The sequence below is a fragment of the Cucurbita pepo genome, chromosome 6, assembly GCF_057944985.1.
Source record: "Cucurbita pepo subsp. pepo isolate OVF chromosome 6, ASM5794498v1, whole genome shotgun sequence".
NCBI classification, from domain to species: Eukaryota; Viridiplantae; Streptophyta; class Magnoliopsida; order Cucurbitales; family Cucurbitaceae; genus Cucurbita; species Cucurbita pepo.
Window position 1 is genome coordinate 7,586,897 of NC_141803.1, and position 23,157 is coordinate 7,610,053.

The following is a 23,157-nucleotide window of genomic DNA, read 5'->3' on the forward strand; positions in this document are numbered from 1 at the left end:
GAAATTTAGGGTCGTTGCATGTGATTTAGGTGTCGACTTTGTCGTCGATATGTTTTCGGTCTTTGCTATGTCACGGAGCTAACAAAGCTCTGATACCACTTGTCACAATCGCACTCTTGATGACAACGGACTTGCAATTGTGCGGCACCACTTTCCAACGACAAGTGAGCTAAGCCAATTCGTTTTTGCATCGCCTACGGCCAAGCGACGTATGCTCGAGCCTCTGGCCTCGTTTTAAGAGAAGATTTTAGAAAACGAGGGCAAAGAGAGATTTTCGAAAGAGAGATTTTTGAAAGAGACGTTATATAAGCAAGCAAGAGAGAAATAACAACGGCTCATAGTATATAACCTTGGGTAGGGAGAAGTTGACAACTAGTCGTATCCCCCTATAGTACATTCTGAGGCATTTCATGTCTGGTAGGCCTAGACATGATATTTCTGAAACGTCATATTTCCTTGAAATACAAGAGTAAAACACTAGAATATGGAAAGATATAAAGGGTTTGGCTTGTCATGGGCATGCGACCATGGGCAATACGCCTTGGAAGAGCATGACCGTGACACCCGTTACACACCGAAAGCCTTTATCTTGTACTACTGTACCACTTTCTTTTACTGCTTTCATGTTGTATTATTTCTTTCTTGTTTTCTTTAAGAGTATGACGTTTCGGCGAAATCATGGCTACGTCTGGTAGACATAAAATGCCTCAAAATGTACTATAGGAGGATGCGACTAGTTGTCAAATTTTCCGTACCCAAAAAGTTATATATTGTTTAAGCCGTTGTAGCATTTTTGCTTGCATGCTATATAACACCACTCTCAATCTCTCTCTCATTCTTGCTTTCAAAACTCTCTTTACAAAACCTCTCTCCCTCGCTTTTTAAAATCTTTTCTTCAAATCGAGGCCCGATGTTTGAATACACGTTGCCTGACCATAGGCAACGTGATCCGAAGTTGGCTTGACTCACTCAATTCTGAGTGAGTGTCGCACAATCGCCAAATCTGCTGCCAAGAAGAAACGACGTTTGTGACATGGTGCCTCCAACCACCTCCCTTGCACATGTGTCTCTCGAGCCAACACCCTCCAACTTAGCTTGGCTCGATGTTCTCAATTTTTCTTACCCATTTTGAACCTTTTCATATTTGTTTTTGACGTAATAAAGGGCAATTAAAGGCTACTATGATGCCATTACAAACAAAATTAGGTTACGACCAGCTAAGAAAAGTTTAGGGATAATGCCTTCGGTCAACATTGTAAAGCCTCTCCTGATGTCTATGGAGCCCTCGAATAGCCTCCCCTTAATCGAGGCTCGACTCCTTCTCTGGAGCCCTCGAACAAAGTATACCCATCTGTTCGATACTTGGGTCACTTTTGACTACACCTTTGAGGCTTACAACTTCTTTGTTCGACACTTGAGGATTCTATTGACATGGCTAAATTAAGGCACGACTCTAATACTATGTTATTGTAGAACACAACTCTATGTGAGAAACAGTCGCACTATTTAGTAAGACCAATGAAGAAGAGATTACAGACACTTTATACAGGCTACTACACTTAATAGGTTTATGTGTACGTGTATAGTAAAGTACTATGCATCCTAACTCCATCTAAAAATAAACTAGAGCCTAAGGAACAATCATGAGAACCTTAGTCCTTGAATCTTGAGGTCTCAACCTTGGTTCTGATCTAAAGGCTTTAGTACTAAGGTTCGAGTCTTTTATCTTTAGAACTTGGATCTTCATCCATGTTCTATTTCTTGATTGATGTTTTGTTCTTGGTTGCCACTAGGGGCTCGCACTTGTGTTTCCGTAATGGCTTGTACATCTGGCTAGCCTGTGTTTTTAGAGTTGTCCTCATTAAGGACGGGAGGGTCTCCAAGGTGAACGCGATGGTGGAGCTTGACTTGGGTTAGAATCTTGTTGTGTTTTTGTTTTTGTATTCTGGGTCCGAGCCATTGCTACTTTAGGGGTTCATTTGTGAAATTCTCAGAAGCTAACTTTCGACTTCCTCGTCTGGCTAGGGTTCTTCTCTGGGGGACATGATCCTAGCCCTGAAATAATACTTAGGGTTACTCACTTATCCTTGGTGTTCTTTAGGTTGTCTTAAATCTTATCTTAAATATTAACGCTATGATCATGTACTTAATAACTTAAAGATTTAGGCATACGTAAACTTAGAGTCTTAAGGGGATACTTATCTGGTCTCAATCGGGCATCCCGGACTTTGATATTTAAGCTACCTCCAATGTCTCTAACGATTGAATTTCTTCCGCAAAGTATTCCTGGTTATAACTCGAATATAAGGTCAAGACTTGTGAGAGTCTCTTCAAAGAAGTGATGACATGTACATAGTAATGATCTTATTTAAAACGAAAAACAACCTGAAAAACGTAGGGTTGTTGCATGACACATCTATGAACCACTAATAGTTGTCTCCATGCCCCAAATTTTAAGTTACATATGTGAACCACGATAGTTGACACATGACTAATAGTTCCTCTTAAAACCGTTAGAGGAACACGATTCTACACAATGATATGATATTGTCCATTTTGAGCATAAGCTCTCATGGTTTTGCTTTGTGATTACCAAAAGGCCTCATATTAATGAAAATAGTATTATTTGATTATAAACTCAGGATCATTTTCTAAATGAGCTAAGTGAGACCTTCGTCATCCAATAAAAATTAGTAATAAATATATATATTTTTAAATCTTAAAAATATTATTAAAAAATTTAAAAATTAAGAATATTTTTTTAGACAAATTACTATTTATATTAATTTAAGGGGGAAAAAAATATATTATTGATTATTACTTTCTTTTTCCTCCGATCTTGTTTGAAGTTCGCATTTGGCCGTCGATGTTCCCGGCAAAATTCGGGATGGTATTTTCCTAGAGAATCTATTCAATTGTATTGGTGAAAATGGCGAATCTTAGCTCCGAAACTGAAGTATTTCTCAACTGGATTTGAAATTCTTGATGAGCGGAAGAAAAATGGCTTGAATTCTTCCGTCTTTTACTCGTTTTCTGGATTTTGATAGTGCAACAGGTTGCGAGGTTGATTAGGGCAGTGATTTTGAAGCTTCGAAGCTGAAGGCTGTGTTTCAAGGATGATGGAAGGAAGAGGTTGAACCTAGACAAACAAGGTAAATATGCAATTCCACACAGTTTTGAGATCAGAGAAACAAATTGATCGAGTTTTTAGGTCAATTTTCTATCGTACCTTTTATTGTAGTTTATTTTTTGTTCTTATGTTGCATGATATCTGCGTCAGTTTTGGATCCCCAAATGATAAGAGTTCTGTGTAATTACTTACTTCAAATTCACCAGCTTCGTTCGTCAACACCGATCATTTTATTCATACCCAGAAATTTCTCTCTATTTGTTCAATCACCAGTAGCTCTGAGATCTCGAAATAAGTGTACCACCATAAATTCTTCCATTAATTGCTGTGGCATTGGACAAACTCTCATATCAAGGTGTTCTGTTTTGCTTGAGAAGGAAGAGAATGTCTCTGTATTGCCTAATTCTTCTCTCAAGGGTTTTTTATTGGAGATCTCTGATGTTGTACCGGAATATGTTCGTAGAATTAGGCGAATTTCGGAGTTAAAGCCTGAAGATGTGCTTAAATTGTTTCTTGGGTTTCAATCAAAGGTTGGGGATAATGGAATTCAAGTTAAGAAAGTTGAGTGTTTATGGAGAATTTTGAAGTTTGTTAATGAAAGTAATGGGAGCCTCAAGCATTTACCGAGGTTGTACGAGGTTATGGCCTCTCTACTCGTTCAAGTTGGGAAGTATAAGGAAGTCGAGCAGTTTCTTTCTGAGATGGAGATTCAAGGAATCTTACTGGATAATCCTGAAGTTTTTAGTTGTATAATTCAAGGTTTTGTTTGTGAAGGTAATCTTGAAAAGGCTATTTTGATATACGAAAAAGCGAGGCAGCGATGTGTTTCTCCGTCTTTGTCATGTTATCGTGTTCTACTAGATTCTTTGGTTCGTATTAAGAAAACACAAATAGCACTTGGAGTATGTACGGATATGGTGGAGATGGGATTTGATTTGGGGGATGACGAGAAGGCTGCTTTTGAGAATGTCGTTGGACTACTCTGTTGGCAGGGAAAGGTTCTTGAAGCTAGGAACCTTGTGAAGAAGTTCGTGGCTTCGGATTTTAGGCCTAGTGATGAGGTTCTTTATCGAATTACGAGGGGTTACTGTGAGAAGAAGGACTTTGAAGATTTGCTGAGTTTCTTCTTTGAAATTAAGAGTCCCCCAAATGTTATTTCTGGCAACAAAATCATTCATTCTCTCTGTAAAAATTTTGGCTCCGAGAGTGCGTGCTTGTATCTACGAGAACTTGAGTGTACAGGTTTCAAGCCTGATGAAATAACCTTTGGGATTTTGATCGGATGGAGCTGTCGTGAGGGAAATCTTCGAAATGCTTTTATTTATATGTCGGAGTTATTGTTTAGTGGCCTAAAACCAGATTTACATTCATATAATGCTCTCATCAGCGCGATGTTGAAGGAGGGCCTCTGGGAGAATGGCCAAGGCATTCTTGCTGAAATGGTAGAGCGGGGAACCGAACCTAATTTATCGACTTTCAGAATTCTTTTAGCAGGCTATTGCAAAGCTAGACAATTTGAAGAAGCAAAGAAAATAGTTCTTGAAATGGAAAGATGTGGTTTTATTCAACTTTCTCCCGTGGATGATCTATTATGCAAAATATTCTCTTTCTTGGGGTTTAATGATTCAGCAGTGAGGTTGAAAAGAGACAACAACACTGGTGTTTCTAAAACCGAGTTCTTCGATACCCTTGGAAACGGGCTTTATTTGGACACTGACGTGGATGAATATGAGAAAACGCTTACCGAAGTTCTCGAAAAGTCAATATTACCGGATTTTAATTTGTTTATTGTCGAGGAGTGCAAAAACAGAGATCTTAAAGCTGTATTAAGTTTGACAGCTGAAATGGATCGATGGGGTCAAGAACTAACTTCAGTAGGTTTGATGGGTTTATTGAGAAGCCATTGTAAATCGAATTCGAGAATCAAGCCCATCATTGATGTTTGGAAGAGAAGACCAGATATGATTGCTCAGTTAGAAGCAGACACCTTAAATTTACTTGTGCAAGCGTATAGCAAAAATAGGTCGACTTCTAGTGGAATCGGAACACTAAACGAAATGATCCGAATGGATGTTAGAATAGAGAAAGAAACATACAGCGCTCTGATAAATAGTTTGTGCAAAATAGGAAACTTAAGTGACCTTGTTGGTTGTTGGGATAGAGCTCGAAAAGATGGTTGGGTTCCGGGATTGCTCGACTTTAAATCACTTATCAGTTGTCTTTGCAAGAAAGGAGAACTCAAAGAAGTTGTCTTCCTCCTCGAAACCATGCTGGTATCTTATCCACATTCGAGGTTGGATATACTTAATATATTCCTCGAAAGGCTTTCAGAAGCCGGGTTCCCTGCAATTGGACGGGTATTGGCTAAGGAGCTTACGTCCCTCGGATTTTCTTTGGATCAAAAGGCATACGAACTTCTTATTATAGGATTATGTAAGGAGAATACTGTTTCAATAGCAATTAACATGTTAGACGATATGATGGCTATGAGTATGGTTCCGTGCATTGATGTTTGTCTTCTATTAATTCCTACTTTATGTAAGATTGGTAGATATGAAACTGCTATTGCATTAAAAGAGATCGGAACTACCAAGCTATCGTATTCTTCACGTAGAGTGTACGGTGCACTAATGAAAGGCTTCTTTACGACGGGAAAGGTTCAAGAAGCCTTGGCACTACTCGAGGACATGTTGTCTAAAGGTCTTTCTCTAGATGCTGAGATATATAATCTTCTGATTCAAGGACATTGCAAAGCGAAAAACTTCGAAAAAGTGCGGGAGCTACTGAGCGTTATGGTAAGGAAGGACTTAAGCCTATCGATATCAAGTTACGGGAAATTAGTTCGTTTAATGTGTATGGAAGGAAGAAGTCTCCAGGCATTGCATCTAAAGGACATCATGCTTCGAAACAGCAAATCTCATGATTGTGTTATCTATAACATTCTGATCTTTTATATTTTTCGAAGTGGAAACTGTTTTCTTGTGGGAAAATTTTTGGATGAACTATTACCTGATAATGTAACCTATAATTTTCTAGTATATGGATTTTCTCAGTGCAAGGACTTCTCAAGTTCCACATATTATCTCTTTACCATGATCCGACGAGAGTTTCGGCCTAGCAATCGGAGCTTGAACGCTGTAATAAGCCACCTTTGTGATACCGGACAGCTCGAGAAAGCGTTAGAGCTGAGCCGGGAGATGGAATTTAGGGGATGGATTCATAATTCAGCTGTACAGAATGCAATAGTTGAGTGTTTCATTTCATATGGAAAGCTTCAAGAAGCAGAATGTTTTTTGAATAGAATGGTTGAGAAGAATCTCATCCCGAAACATGTAGATTACAATAACATTATCAAGCAATTTTGTCAGAGTGGAAGATGGTTGAAGGCAATGGATTTAATAAACATAATGCTTAAGCAAGGAAACATACCAAATGCTTCAAGTTATGATTTTGTCATTCAATGTTGTTGTAATTACAAGAAGTTGGAAGAAGCGTTAGATTTACATACCGAGATGTTGGACCGGTGCTTAAAGCCGAGCATCACGACGTGTGATAAACTTGTGTCTTCGTTATGCAGAGAAGGGCAGACGAAAGAAGCCGAAAGGGTTTTGATGAGCATGTTAGAGATGGGGGAAATACCGAGCAAGGATGCGTACCGCTCCATGCTTAACAGGTACCGCTATGAGAATGATCTTGAAAAGGCATCTGAGACGATGCGAGCGATGCAGCAAAGTGGTTATGAGTTGGATTTTGAGACACAATGGTCTCTCATAAGCAAACTAAGCGATACCAGTCTTGAGAACAACAACAACAATAACAGTAACAAAGGGTTTCTCTCAAGACTTCTTTCTAAGAGTGGATTTTCTCGGGCATGGATTCCTTAGCAATGCCGAGACGGAGATTGTGAAGGTCATCTTTCCTTGTTTTTGTCCGGGGCATGATTTGGGACCTGGACAATGAAACTAAATGTGAGCGCGACTCTCCCAACTCGGCTTTGCTCGAAGCAGACTGACAATCAGATCTCTGTCATTCGCTCGAGAGATTTGATTTGCCTTATTGGAGTACAAGATGTCGCATGTGCGAATGAATTTTGTTTTCTCCATTAAAAAGTGTAAAAGGATAGAGCTTGAAGAAGGATATCTGATGTTTTCTCCCCTGGATATGAACATGGTTTCTGGTGGGTTGTGTGCAACTACGTATCCGAGAAGAAAAATCGTTTCTGATTGCATCTTCTACAAGTATGTTTCATCCAGCCATATCAAGAAGCTTTTCTTTTATTGTTGTATGTATAATAGTAATTAATTTGGTGTTACAGATGTATACGGCACAAGTCCTCCACTAACAAATATTGTCTTCTTTGGCTTTCTCTTTCGGGCTTCTCCTCAAGGTTTTTGAAACTTGTCTGCTAGGGAGATAATGTATCATTCTCTTCGCTAACCGATGTGGGATCTTACAATTCATCTCCTTTTAGGGCCTAGCGTTCTCGTCAGCACTTGTTCCCTTCTCCGATGTGGGACCCTCCCTTGCTGGCACACCACCTCGTGTCCACTCCCTTCTGGGCTCAACGTCCTTGCTAGCCCACCACCTCGTGTCCACCCCATTCTGGGCTCAACGTTCTTACTGGCACACCACCTTGTGTCCACTCCCCTTTGAGGATTAGCCTCCTCGCTGGTACATCGCCCGGTGTCTGGCTCTGATACCATTTGTAACGGCCCAAGCCTACCGCTAGCAGATATTGTCTTTATTAGGCTTTCCCTTTCGGGCTTTTCCTCAAGGTGTCTTTATTAGGCTTCCCCTTTCGGGCTTTACCTCAAGGTTTTTAAAACGCGTTTGTTAGGGAGCGATTTCCACACCTTGATAAAGAATGATTTGTTCTTCTCCCGAACCGATGTGGGATCTCACAGTGGCATCGGTTTTAAGAGGTCAAGCAGCGGAAGTGTTTTATTACGAGGCAAAGTGCATAAACCCAGTTGGCCAAAGCTCATCTTACCATTCTTACTCAATACATTCTTACACTTTTGCTAGTAACATGTCAGGCTTTGATTTACTCTTGCCATTAAGGCTGTTTGCAAACTTCTGAGCATGGTTGAGTTGAAGGCTGTTTAAATTTTGGTGCATTGAAGAAGAATAAAGCACTGTTATGGACACAAGCCTTGCAAAAGAGCACATAATGTTCTCAGACAATTATACGAAACTTGATTTTCGTTCAACTTTAATCCGAGCTTCTTGGGTTTATATAACCGAGGTGTCTAAACAACCTATTTAAATTTGAAAAACCGACCTATTTCAATAAGAAACAGTTTCATCGATATACGAAATTGCAAGAGATACTAAACCTAAAGTAATTCGATCTGTTTTAATTTTGGAGGTACTCGGCTGCTTTGTATTACTAGTTCTAATTTAATTATCACTAATAACAAAATAGAAAAAACTCAGTACAATTAGTAACTAAAAAATTAAAAATATCTACTCATTATACTTGATCTTGCAATTGGGGTACTTTTAGAGATGTCCACGGGGAAGAGAGGGGATGTGAAAGTTTTTCTCATTTATTTTTACGGGTATCGGGTGTCACATAGAAATTTTTTTCCCATTTGTTATTCTTTTAAAAAGAGTCATTTAAAGAAACATTTTAACATATAATTTCGTAATGTTATAAAAATTTGAATTAATCACCTGATAATGTGATTTTCAAATCGTGATGGTTTTTTTTATTAATAAATTAATAATTGAATCAAACCGTAATACCTATAAATATGACAAAAACAAAACTAATCCAAATGACAATAAATGGAAGAGATATATATATTGAAACTTGAAAGAGGAATTTAGGCCATTTCTCTTTGAAAATATATCTATATTAAGCAGGACCGAGACAGGGCGAGACGGAAAATTGGAACATATTTATCTAACGAAGAGAAATCTCTCCCAATTTCTACCTCACTTTCTATCTAAATGAGAACCTTTTCTCGACAGGCTAAATAGACATCACGTACTCCTTCGTGGGATTAAAAAATACCTTCTACCATTTGTCATGCCTTTATACCTATACCTATGTTTATCAATAAGTCTTTGTTATCTTGTCAAAGCAAATAATTTTGTTAATAACTCTTTGTTCTAATGATTGAACACTCTTTTTATTGAAGCACGTAGAGTAACCAATTACATCATTCACTATAATAACAAATATAAGGATAATTGATTTTTCGTCACCCAAGTGCTACAAGCGGATATGAGCTACAACTTAGTCAAGTATAAGGATCTTCACCGTGAAGAATAAAAATATTTGCTAAAACCACCCCAGTTAAATGGGGTGAAAGTTTTCTATTTATAATCATTTACCGAATAAAATAAAATAAATTACAAAGAAAATGAAAAGAGTAATAAATGGATACAAGATATTTGACCATAAAAGGTCAAATATGATACCTATGGTAAAGGGTAATAAAAGGCTAAATATCCTACCAAATATTTGTCTATAGTAGAGGCTCAATTATGATATCTACGGTAAACCGTAATAGAAGGCTAAATATCATACAAGATATTTACCTTTAATAAAAGATCAAATATGATACCTACGGTAAACTGTAATAGAAGGCTAAATATCATACAAGATATTTGCCTATAAGAAAGAGTCAAATAAATATGATACCTACAATGATATTTAGCATATAACAAAGAGTCAAATAAATATGATACCTACGGTAAACCGTAATAGAAGGCTAAATATCATATAAGATATTTGTCTATAATAAAGAGTCAAACAAATATGATCCCTACCGTAAACCGTAATAGAAGGCTAAATATCATACAAGATATTTGCCTATAGTAAAAGGTCAAATATGATACCTATAGTAAACTGTAATGGAAGACTAAATATCACATATATATTTGCCTATAATAAAATGTCAAATATAATACCTATGGTAAACCGTAATGAAAGGCTAAATATCATACAAGATATTTGCCTATAATAAAGAGTCAAATAAATATGATACCTACGGTAAATCGTAATAAAAGGCTAAATATTATATAAGATATTTGCCTATAATAAAAGGTCAAATATGATACCTATAGTAAACTATAATAGAAAGCTAAATATCATACAAAATATTTACCTATAATAAAAAGTCAAATAAATATGATACCTATAGTAAACCATACTGAAAGGCTAAATATCATATAAGATATTTGCATATAATAAAAGATCAAATATGATACCTATGATAAACCATAATGGAAGCTAAATATCATACAAGATATTTGCCAATAATAAAGGATCAAATATGATCAGATACATATGGTAAACCGTAATAGAAGGTTAAATATCCTTGACAAAGACCTAAAGTTTCAAAGGTTCGGTCCTTCTAATAAAGACTTAAAAAGAGTCGAGTAAAGTACCTAAAAGCACGACAATTCATAGAGCTTATTTGTTTTCTCCAAACTCAAAGGAGTTTTCAAGGTTTTGGAAGATTGAGATGTGAACTTTTCTACAAAAAGTTCTTTAACAATGCTTATTTGTTTATACATACATAAACTTGGTGTATATCATGGAAGATTTTGAAAGCATAATCCCATCCAACCTTACAAAACTTACCTAAACCCATCCCTTCTTCCCTGCCTGCCTCCTATGAACCACTAATCTGTAGCTAACATATATAAACAAGGTTCTAAGTCCCATTTTCTCATGCTTACAAACAAAACAAAAATGCATAGGAAGCGAGACGCTACCTCAATCGTTTCAGATCATCGCCATGCCCATTTGAAAATTCTACTCTCGTCTACTCGAACGTAAAACGCGCTAATGCTGAACTACGACCACCTCGTCGAAATTCCAGTCTTGTACTAGGTCCCTTCTTACGGCTCGGCTTCGAACCAACCTGGGTGTACCGTCCATTACGTTGCTGTTGGAAATGGTTGGTTGGGGAGTTACCTTGGCTGATGCTACATATGATGGGTGGTGGTGGTGGTGTGTTGGGGGAAAAGATGGTCTCCATATTAGGCAGTTGGCTATTGCAGAGCATCTTCCCTCGTTGTCTGAACTCGAAACCGAGTAGCTCCTAAGGGAGTGTGAAGGGCTATCGACACTGTTGCAGACGAGACATGCTAAACTCATGTTTATAAACGTCGAGCTATCTGCTACTTGAGTTCCTAGCTGCAATTCTTTGTCAGAGGAACAAAATAGAGAATGTCAGAACTTCGAAATGTACATCAGCGGAGACACTGGAATCGATCTTGCAAGTTTATTCCGACCAAAAAAGCATACCGTAAACGAAACTCACTATTATTCTATATATGCAAGAAGATTGTGTGATAGAAGGAACAAGGTATGTTGATATATATGTCAAATGTCATATATTAGCAGAACTTGGAACCCCCTCAGACAACTTTCACTTCAACAAGCAACCATATAAAAATGCATAACAATTAGTGTTTCTAATGGAGGAAATTATTACATCCTACCGTCTGATAATAGTAGACTAATAGAGTAGCTAGCTTATGAAAATTATTACAACTTACTGTTCGATAATTCGGGAAAACTTGTGTGAGATCCACATCGGTTGGAGAGAGAAACGAACCAGTCTTTATAAGGGAAACCTCTCCCTAGCAGACGTATTTTAAAAACCTTAAGGGGAAGGCCGAAAGAGAAAATCTAAAGAGAACAATTTTGCTAATGGTGGACTTGGGCTGTTACAACTCGTGTCTCTAATTGAATAGCTAGCTTATGAAAATTATTACATCTTACAATTCGATAATTCGGGGAAACTTGTGTTAGATCCACGTCGGTTGGAGAGGGAAACAAACCATTCTTTATAAGGGTGTGGAAACCTCTCCCTAACAGACGCATTTTAACAACCTTGAGAGGGAAGCCTGAAAGGGAAAGCCAAAAGAGGACAATATTTGCTAATGGTGGACTTGGGCTGTTACAACTCGTGTCTCTAATTAAGTAGCTAGCTTATGCAAACTAATACATCTTATTGTTCAATAATTCGGGAAAACTCATGTGAGATCCACGTTGGTTGGAGGGGGAAGCGAACCATTGTTTATAAGGGTGTGGAAACCTCTCTCTAACAGACGTGTTTTAAAAACCTTGAGGGGAAGTCCGAAAGGAAAAATCCAAAGAGAACGATATTTACTAACGGTGGACTTGGGCTGTTACAACTCGTGTCTTTTGAATAGTTAGCTTATGAAAATTATTACACTTACTGTTTGATAATTTGGGAAAACTTGTGTGAGATTCACATCAGTTGGAGAGGGAAACGAACCATTTTTTACAAGGGTGTGGAAACCTCTCCCTAATAGACGGGTTTTAAAAACCTTGAGGGAAAGACCAAAGAGGACAATATCTGTTAGCAGTGGACTTGGGCCGTTACAACTCATGTCTCTAATTGAGTAGCTAGCTTATGAAAACCTCATTGGATGACATGGACAACTATGGCATTAGGACATGCTATATATATATAGATATCTAAGTAGGTCAACTAACAGCAAAGAATCAAACCCATAAGCTGTAAAATATCAAAGTTTCTAATAGTTAGTTCTTCTGAAAACGAAATCAACTTGTGGCCAATACACATAAATTCCTAGAAGCTCAATATATGAAAGGGAAAATATTAGAAAATGTAACTAGTAGGCAAAACAGAACATATATTATGCAGAAAACCGGGAACACAAAACCATATTTGTAACAGCCCAAGCCCACACTAGCAGATATTATCTTCTTTGGGCTTTCTCTTTCGGGCTTACCCTCAAGGTTTTTAAAATACGTCTGCCAGGGAGAGGTTCCCACACCCATATAAAGGGTGTTTCGTTCTCCTCCCCAACCGATGTGGGATATCACAATCCACCCCCTTCAGGGCCTAGCGTCCTCGCTGGCACTCATTCCTTTCTCCAATCGATGTGGCACCCCCACCAAATCTACCTCTCTTCAGGACCCAGAGTCCTTGCTGGCACACCGCCTCGTGTCTACCCCCCTTCGGGGAACAATCTCCTCGCTGGCACATCGTCCGGTGTCTGGTTCTAATACCATTTGTAACGGCTCAAGCCCACCGCTAGTAGATATTGTCCTCTTTGGGCTTTCCCTTTCGGGCTTTCCCTCAAGATTTTTAAAACGCGTCTGCTAGAAGAGGTTTCCACACCCTTATAAAAGGAGTTTCGTTCTCCTCCCCAACCGATTTGGGATATCACAGTATTGCACACTGAAGATCACAGCTTCACACTTATAGGTTGACATCACAGAGCTCAAAATGTTAAAACACAGAGATTAACAAGCGTTAGAGGAAAAAATAAGAACATTTCATGATTGCTAGAGATCAGCTAACTAGATTTTTAACTCCACAGTAATCAAAAAGGAGTTGAACCAGTATTTTTGTTTAACTGATGTGAATTCATTTCTTAACACAACTATATTGTTAAATGATGAAATATATTAAAACATGATTACAACTTCAAATTTTTCTATACGACATGAACCAAGAAAATCGATTTAAAATAGGCTATGTTCAAGGGCATTACTTGAATTAACATGTTATGGGCAATGATGTAGTGTTTTAAGCTCAAAACTAACCAAAAACATCCAATGAGCACCCAATCATTATACATGGTGGTTCATCAACTAATCCATACTCATGCGATTGAGTCATCGTCTACTCTTCAATTCTACAACGTTCGCTCGTTAGACGGGTGAGTTTTCTTGATGTCTATCAATATACATTGTTCGAGTTCATGGCATGCTTGGAAACTAGATACATGCTTTGATGTAGCATAGGAACTTAAAAAAACAAACAAAAACAAAAAAACTCCACCATTTTCAAAGTTTATTCTTCAGATACGACAACTTGGGCGTGAAATTCGAACCTCTAACCATTTGGTTGTGTATATCTTATGTTAGTTGAGCTATCTCGGCTTTCGTTTTTCATTAATCATTTAATAAAAATTCACCCCATGACACCAACTGACCAAGCAAATATGAGCATGCATGTGAAACAGTAACCCATTATCCACAGTAGACGTCCACAGACCAAGTAAATTGACAACAGATGTGTGTATCAGTTCTACATTTGGCGATCAAATAGTTTATGTTTAAGAAAAGAGATACAGAGATCAGTAAGAACTAAAATGGCCATCTCCCACTCAACCCATTCCCCTAAAACCTCTAACTATGATTACCGTAATGTAACGGCTCAAGCTCACCGCTAGCAAATATTGTCCTCTTTGGGCTTTCCCTTTTGAACTTCCCCTCAAGGTTTTTAAACGTGTCTAATAGGGAGAGGTTTCCACATGCTTATAAACGGTGTTTCGTTCTCCTCCCCAACTAATATGGGATATCACAATCCATCCCTCTTCGGGACCCAGTGTCCTTACTGGCACTCATTCCTTTCTCCAATCAATGTGGGACCCCCACCAAATCCACCTCCTTCGATGCCCAGTGTCCGTGCTGGCACACTGTTTCATGTCTACCCCATTCGGGGCTCAGCCTTCTCGCTGGCACATCGCCCGGTGTCTAGCTCTAATACCAACACCAATGTGAGATATCACAATCCACCCCTCTTCGGGACCTAGCATCCTCGCTGACACTCGTTCCTTTCTCCAATCGATGTGGGACCCCCACCAAATCCACCCCCTTTGATGCCCAGTGTTCTTGTTGGCACACCGCCTCGTGTCTAACCCCTTCGAGGCTCAGTCTCCTCACTGGCACATTGCCCGGTGTCTGGCTCTAATACCAACTGTAACGGCCCAAACCTACCGCTAGGAGATATTGTCCTCTTTAGGCTTACCCTTTCGGGCTTCCCCTCAAGGTTTTTAAAACGCGTATGCTAGGGAGGGGTTTCCACACCCTTATAAAAGATATTTCGTTCTCCTCTCCAACCGATGTTGGATTAAACTAATCTGTTAAGCAATAAAACCAAGGGTTCCAAAATCAAACAATTGCCACAAATTTCCCAAACCAGAGTTGCTCCAACATTTCAAATCAACGCAGAATCGAACAGAAATTCTTCATAAAGAAACGAGAGAAGAACACGAATCAAACTCCAAACAACAACCCGCCGTAAACAAAACCCAAAAGAGACAAATAGAAGACAATCACACAATTAGATTCGAAAAAAGAAAGCAAATCATAAACGAAACAAGCAGAAACAGATGAATCGAAACAAAAGAACATCAAATCCACGAAGAAACTTGGAAAGAAAACAAAATCAGAAGAACAAAAAGGGGAAATGAGGTAATAATTGAGAGGGCCCAAAACGTAAAAAGGAGGTAAGATCTGAGAGATAACCTGAAATTCCCGTTGGTGGCGAAAGGGGAAGCTTAAGATTCACGAAGAGCCGAAGAAAAGAGAGGGATCTGTGTTGAAGTGAGACCCTGGGAGTGGACTTTATTATATTACTCGATATTGTAAACACAAAATCCCACATAAATTTCAATATCTTAGAATTTATCCATAGGTATTATATATATATATATATATATATATATTTTGTAACGGTAAAAAAACTCATGGTTTTCGGGTCGTGGAAGAGACCGTTACAGTAAGTCGATTTTCAAATTTCTCCTTTTACCTTAATTTATTATGATTTCGTTACAATTATCAAAATTTCAGAAATTTTTCACGAATTCGTGGTCAAAGGGGGTTGAGAATCAATCAAACGTGGCCAAAAGTTGACACAACTAGAAGAAAAGCGCATAGGAAAAGGGGCAAAGTCGGGTAAAAACTAGGTTCAGATAAAGATATCAAGCTTGAAATCCGAACTTGAGTTTGAACTTCAGTCTCAACAAATAGATTTCTCAAACGGCATACTCGAGCCTGAATTGCCAGCTTTGGACAGCCTAGGCCACAAGCCTAGACACACACCTCGAGCCCAACAACTCCTTGGTCTGCTCCGGCTTTTGTACACAAGCCGAACCCGACCCAACCTACAACCAGTGACATTAAAAAGAATCAAGTTTCATTTATGACTCCAAGATATTCAAGTGGGGCTTCTCTTAAATGTTACAAATTTATGATTAATGATAATTTAAATGTCTCATGGAAGGTCAACAGTCTCATTTTTTGGTTATATAAAGTCATGTATGTTGTATTTGTAAGGAGACTTGAAAGATGTTGTAAAACGAGTATTTTTGTTGCATGTAGAATCATTCTAGCCTGATATAATCAATGAAGTAATTTGAATCTCAAACCAGTGTTCTTGCCCTGAGATATTTGATTAACAAGGTAATTTGAATTTTACTTTTGGTTCGAGTGATTTTTTATCATTAGGGCTAAATGTTTTTACATTTCCTCTGCAATTCTATCTAATTTAGATTGCATGCTTAGTATCATTCAAGCTAGACATGTTCGATCTTGCTTGTGGAGTGATTCGCATCTCAAACAAGTGTTATTGTCTTGAGATATTTGATTAACAAGGTAATCTAAATCTTACTTCACTTGTAGTGATTACTTATCATTTAGTATCAGAAATTTTCCTTGGGTTGATTCCTTATCAACCAGTTTTGGCCTAGCTCATGACCAGCTCTCTAGTACGTATTCTGTATGGATGCGTAGAGCAAGGTACTATAGACATTTTTTTTCCTCCTCCCGTTAGTTTTCAGCCGCATAAGTGAGTGCTAGCCAGTATTCAGTACCAACGGTAATCCGCCTAATAGATTCATGCGAGCGTGCATGAATCATTTATAAATAAGTACTATGCATTCAACCTTACAAAAAAAAAAAAAAAAGCCAGGAATAGTCACGAAAAGAGAGGACAAAAGCCCTAAAAGGGTATTTTTGGAAAAATAATTCTAAAAGGGTGAAATAAAAAATTTAACCCACATGAAATTCAATTTGCAAATAATACCCTCGTAATAACCAAATTTATAAAGATAACCCTATAAAGTGGGAAATTGTAAAAATGACCCATAGTTAAGCAAATTGGAAATTAAGCCCCTCAATACTGGCTTATTTGGAAGCTAGCTCATAAGATGACAAATTGATATTTTTGGTATAAAAGGATGATTTTTTTGAGATAATTACCAAATTAATAATTAATAATTAAAGAAAAAGTTGGGATAGTTACAAAAATTATCAACCATGGGATGTTTGACAAGTGGAAGTCTCAAATGATCAATCATACGTAGGTCTTAGAGATGGTCGTAGACGCACTATAGAACGAATGAGTTGCAGAGGTGGGAAGCGGTCTTTGTCGCGTGTGTTGTAAAGACAAAAGGTAGAAGATGAGTGACGTGGCAATGTAGGAATCTGCCACATCATTCTATTGCCTTTTCTTATATTTGTATAATGTTTGGTTCGGATCATCCCTTTTTATATCGCTCTTACAATAATTTTTAATACTATAGAAAATAGATTCAACTTGGGACATTCTCAAGAAATTTGAGGAATAACCAGCTCCAGAGAGGTTGTGAAAAGTGAACTCTAACACAATCGAATAGGTAAATGGCTACATGGAACGACCTTTGCTTGCTATTTGGGTCGATTCACCTATTTTTTGACGAGCTCTCACAATAATGTTTGATGTGCAAAAAAACTAGACTCAATTTGGCACGTATTCAAGGAATTTAAAGAAATTTTAGTTTTGAAAAGGCCATGAATAGTGATCCCAAACTCACTCAACACATGTAATTAGCTATGGAGTATGTTTCAAAAAATACTTGTAGGGTAACATTAGGACCGTGGACAAATTAGAAATCATGTTTAGGAGGATATTTGACCTAGTATCACGATAACTACGTCTTAAAAACCTAAAAGCTTATGGTTTGGTATATTATTTCATTTTACCGCTTCCAGAATGCATAATTGTGAAAACTCTGATAGAATTGATATGTTTATAAGCTTTTCAGCATGCCTTGGTTGATACATTATCCCTTGTTTGAATATGTTGAGTATGATGTATGTATATTCACGTTTATAAATGCATGATTTAGGGTTTGGGATCCCGTTTATGCCAAGTATTGTTATTGGATGATGGAATGTGCTCTACAATATCTGTAATGATCATATAGACCATAAGCAACTGTTTCATTATTATGATCCTAGAACCCAGTTTGGATTCTACAAAACATTGGGTTTACTAAGTATTCGTGAACTAGCTAAGAGGGGTTAGGGTTTATTGGATACACAGAGTTCAGTTGCCACTCATAGGGGATCTCAAGAGTCATAGAGGGTATATTACTAAGGTAGCCTGGTTGTACCTGGTGGGGAGCCATGACCTTATACTGTTATACCTGAGAGCGAGTGTGAGTCGGTAGTTAATTGTCTTAGTTTGAAAGGAAATATGGCAGGTAGTTTACTGTTCCTTTGGCAGGTAGGTTATTGTTCTAACCTCGAGGAGGGTGATAACTCTTCAAAAGTAGAGTTATACCAAGCATTTTTGTAGTTAATTTTGTACTGATACTCACCATTTTCTTATTAATTGCTCAATTTTTTTTAATTAGTAAGCATGAAATCGTTCATTATGGTTCAACATGACAAGAATATCAATTTGCATAAATCAAGCCTAATTGTACTGAGTTATTTGATAAAATTTCAGAACATTTATGTTGAACCATGATGTTGTAAATCTAGAAACAAACCGACCAGTGATGACCTGTCTGTATAAATTATTGACCCTAATGCTGAAGCAATTCAAAAAGCAAACTTTTTGGGGATGACATGGAAATTATAATTCAAATCAGCAAGCCATGTGGGTCATTAACTACCCAATTAGGAATGTCGAAGGAGGACGACTTATCCTTTCTTAGCCCCAAATGAGAAGAAACAACCCGTATAAAAAGGAAAGGTTCCCTAAAAAGAAGAGGAGGCCACCAAAGGGGAAAAGGGAAAAGGCGCAACAGAGAAGAAGACTAGATGAGTACTTGAAGTTGATGCCTTGACCTCTATTGATGCTCAATTAGCTTCGGTGACCAATATTATACAAAATCTAGCATTGGGATAAGGTTCACTGACTAATGCACTAGTCGAAACTGCTTCTGTAATGGCTTAAATAACAACTTAATCTTGTGTATATTGTGGAGAATAACACACTTTTGATCAATGACCAAGTAATCCGACTTCAATTTTTTATGCGGGGAATCAAGCTAGCAACCAGAAAAAATAATCCCTTCTCAAACACTTATATTTGGGGTGGAGAAACCATCGAAACTTTTCATGTAAGAGACAAAGCTCATATAATCAACAGATGTCACTTAACACAAATTACCCTCCAAGCTTTGGACTACAAAATCAAATGACATATGGTCTTAAACAAGCCAATGCCCAAGGAAAAGGAACTAGTTAAGCTCAACACATACAGACAACATCTTTTGAGAGCCTAATAAAGGAATATATGACAAAAAATAATTTTTTGATACAGAGTCAGTAAGCATCCTTGCATAATTTGGAAGTCCAAGTAGGTCAATGCAATGAGTTACGAAATAGATCTCTTGGAAAGCTGCCAGTAGATATCGAAACACCAAAAAGAAAAGGCAAGGAGCAATGTCAAGCAATACAATCAAGAAGCGGGAAAGAAATACCTAGTAGGGGAGGTGAAATTAAAGAACACATTGATAGTCACTCCCAAGAAGCAGATGATATATAGCCGAGAAAGGAGTAAACTACTAAAGAGAAGGATCAAAACAAAAATTATGCCAAAACAATACAGTCTCCTAAAACGCAAACGATAGTCAACAATGAAGAAGAGAGTAGAACGTACATACCAACACCTCATTTTCCACAAAGAATAAAAAGGAAGAGGAAGTCAATTTTCATATAAACATATCACGGGTGGAAGCTTTGAAGAAAACGCCAAATTTTGTTAAATTCTTGTAGGATGTGCTCACTAATAGGAGGAAGCTTGAAGAATTTAAGGTGGTGGCACTAAATGAAAAGTGTAGTGCAATTCTGAAAAATAAAATCCCACCGAAGGCAAAAACCCAGGCTCATTCACTATTCCTGTATATCTATTCGAGGGAAGGAGTTAGGTCGAACATTATGTGACTTGCGGGCAAGCATCAACTTAATATCTCTATCCATTCACAAGAAGTTAGGGATTTGTGAAGCTAGACTAACTACAGTCACCATCCAACTAGGCGATAGATCCATCACTTATCCCTAAGGAAAAGTCGAAGACATTTTAATTCAAGTGGATAAATTCATATTTTCAGCAAATTTTATTGTTCTAGACTATGAAGCGAACCGTGATGTACCAATTATCTTGAAAAGACCATTTTTGAAAACCAGAAGAACATTGGTAGATGTACACAAGGGAACTATAATTTTGAGAATGAATGATCAACAAATAAAATTCAATGTCAATGATACTCTGAAATGTCCAGCAAAGGCAGAGGAATGCTCAGCAATTTATAAATTGACAAAAAATCCAACAAATAGTTGGAAACAGCAACAAAAACAAGACAACGGTTGGAATAATTGCATTAAACAACAAGCAAAATGGGAGGAACTCTCTGAACTCAGGAGAGTTTTTGAATCACTGGAACCCGAGGATTTTTTTTTTTTTTTTTTTTTTAATCAATGAAGTCGTCTTTTGAGAACACACTCTTGAACTACATCTTAGAAGCATAACTATTTGATATATGGTGGATAAACTTCATGAAATTATTCTCACCCGCGGCGAGATCGAGAGTTTCAAAGGGGCATTGCTTCTTTGATAATGGATAACTCAAAAAAATGAAAAGGAGAAAGAGGACCTAGTCACCATTTGCAAAAAATATATCAAGCTTCAAGTAAATCAAATTAGTGTTTCCTTTCTTGCATTATATATAGTTAATTTTAATATTTAATTAGTGATTTTATTATAACTTATTGATTAGAATATTTTACCTATACGTTATTTTCAAGTTTATCCCGACTTCCAATTAAAAATGACATCCAAACATTTTGTAACGGCCCTAGATTTTATATTAACCTAAAGTTGTTACCATCTTCATATCATCATCTTTTATGCCGAAATAAACATTGAAAACATCATAGTAAAACATTGTCATGGACTTACATGTTTAAAACGTCTTTAAAGCAAGATAATGAAAAATAAAATAAAACAAGTAAAAACTAAAATTGAAAATTGCCCTATACTAACCCATGGTCTAGGAATTTAAATACAACTATTCTATGCCCGTGTCATAGTCTTTACTTGTGATGTCGTCGTCAACTGTACATGGGTGCCTTGTCTTTACCGTTAATGGAAGTAGCACATGGCTTGAACATTTTAAGAAATACTCAGTAAGTGACCCCTTATCGGAGTTAAATGCAATCACGTACAGTTTTATGAGTGGAACCTATCATAACGGTCTATTTTCCTATGGTGGCTATCTTAAACGGGCAATTTGGATGTGTACTTAATTTTACTACACACGGTCTACACGTGCATGTATGGATCCACCAGTTGGTTTGCACACCTCCTGAACCCCTTTCTGGTCGGGCGAACCCGACCCTCTTCGAGCTTGTCTTTGACACTTGTGTCGCTTCAATCTCTTGAATCTTTTGTATGCCTCGACTTAACTTGAGTGCATACTCTTGGTGTTTTGGATGATGGACTATCCTCCTCGATTGTATCATGACACTTTTCAATCTGGACCCTCTCATGGTCGGATGTGCGCCACTTAAGGGTCGTCCCTTGACTGTTTTGCATGTGGGGGTCACAACTTATTTTCTCTTAGTGTGATTGTGATACTCTTCCCCACTTAACTTGGTCTTCATCCTCTGGTGCCACAATCATATCATTGATTGTGACACCAAGTAACAATTTCCTATGACTTCGCCTTTCCCGGCTAAATAAATAAATTACCTATTCTTATATACCCTCCTTAGGTTAGAATAGTAACTACCTGTTCGTTGCTTCTATTAGGTAGAACAGTAGACTACCTACTCATACAGGCTCCTTGGGCTAGAAAAGTATAAGGTCATGGCTCCCCACTAGGCATAACCAAAGCTATCTTAGTAGTGTACATTCTATGACTCTTGGAGTCCCTTGTGGGTGATAATTAATTCCTATGTAGCAAGTAAACCATAACCCATGTTGGTTAATTTACGAATAGGGGTTATGCCCAAACATTCCAATAAGGTACCTAATCAACCCAAAATTTTTGTGTGACTCAATAGCTAGGTTCTAGGACCAACTTATCGTAAGACAATAGCTCATGATCTAAAATAGTCACAGCAGGCACTCTAGGCCACATAACGATCGCCCAAATATTAATTGGGCACATGCGGGTTTCCAAACCCTCAAACATGAACGTAAAATTATACATAGGCATAAGTCGTACTCCACATACTCAAATAAAGAATAATAAACCAATAAAGCATTCTTAAGTACTTTTGAGATAATAAAACTACTTGTATTCACAATTCATGCAAGCAAATACAGTAAAACTGAATATCGTCCTAAACTGTAAAGTTTTAGGTTTTCGAGGCTTATCTTTCATAATGCGGTCAATTAGGCTTCTAAATATGAATGCTAATCATTTGTCAAAGTTCCTAATCGTCTCCTACAAGTATTTCTTGAAACTTGTTTGAAATAGTTACTTACTTATTTGGTTGTGTTTGGGTGCTCGATTTACGACCTTTCCGACGTTGAAATTCCTACAAACTTCTTGAATAAGTGGCAAATAGTGTCTATTTTCTAGAACAATAAATATTTTTTTTTAGAACGGGTCTAAAAGTATTTGAACTGATTCAAATATGTGAGCAAAGGGTAGTCTATCTAGTGGTTTACTTGTTAGGTCGCTTTTAGTTACATTCCAAAAGTTGTTTCCTCCCAAGAGAATTGAGTAGGTTCCAAATTAGAGAGATTTATTTTTAGGCACTTTGTAATAAATGATTAAAACTACCTCATTTAATGATTCTTTCAAGTGGGTTTGGTGTAATAGGATCTTCATAAATGAGTTTAATTGGTCGGGAGGTAAATTCTTTTTAACCCGAACAATTTATGTTAAAAACTGTAACGACTCCCGTAGCAGATATTTCTCTTACGGGCTTCCTCTCAAGGCTTTAAAACGTGTTTGTTAGGGAAGGTTTCCACACCTTACAAATGGTGTTT

General features: G+C 37.5%; 2 protein-coding genes across 5 annotated transcripts; one reads left to right on the forward strand and one right to left on the reverse strand.

Moving 5' to 3' along the window:
• The first annotated feature begins 2,826 nt into the window (after window positions 1–2,826).
• LOC111796757 (Pentatricopeptide repeat (PPR) superfamily protein) lies at window positions 2,827–7,496 on the forward strand. The gene is made up of 2 exons (XM_023679511.2): window positions 2,827–3,152; window positions 3,281–7,496. Exon 2 carries the CDS (start codon window positions 3,295–3,297, stop codon window positions 7,012–7,014), a length of 3,720 nt encoding a protein of 1,239 aa, XP_023535279.1. The 5' UTR covers window positions 2,827–3,152; window positions 3,281–3,294; the 3' UTR covers window positions 7,015–7,496.
• Window positions 7,497–10,603: 3,107 nt separating this feature from the next.
• On the reverse strand, window positions 10,604–15,561 carry LOC111796765 (uncharacterized). Of its 4 annotated transcripts, XM_087124987.1 has the most exons (3): window positions 15,408–15,543; window positions 11,651–13,349; window positions 10,604–11,293 (listed from the first exon to the last, which is right to left on the reverse strand). In XM_087124987.1, exon 3 carries the CDS (start codon window positions 11,244–11,246, stop codon window positions 10,932–10,934), a length of 315 nt encoding a protein of 104 aa, XP_086981113.1. In that variant the 5' UTR covers window positions 11,247–11,293; window positions 11,651–13,349; window positions 15,408–15,543; the 3' UTR covers window positions 10,604–10,931. The 4 variants fall into 4 exon arrangements, with proteins under 4 accessions (XP_086981113.1, XP_086981112.1, XP_086981115.1 ...); XM_087124986.1 differs by lacking the exon at window positions 11,651–13,349 and having other exon boundaries at window positions 15,408–15,561; XM_087124989.1 differs by lacking the exon at window positions 11,651–13,349 and having other exon boundaries at window positions 10,604–11,285; window positions 15,408–15,542.
• Between the last annotated feature and the right edge of the window lie 7,596 nt (window positions 15,562–23,157).

What these genes read in the sequence shown, in the direction of transcription:
- LOC111796757 (XM_023679511.2), top strand. Translation starts at nt 3,295, where the DNA reads ATGATAAGAGTTCTGTGTAATTACTTACTTCAAATTCACCAGCTTCGT.
- LOC111796765 (XM_087124986.1), bottom strand. Translation starts at nt 15,546, where the DNA reads ATGTGGGATTTTGTGTTTACAATATCGAGTAATATAATAAAGTCCACT. An exon ending in GCCACCAACGGGAATTTCAG is followed by an intron (nt 11,294 to 15,407) that starts GTTATCTCTCAG and finishes CCTCTGACAAAG; the next exon opens with AATTGCAGCTAGGAACTCAA.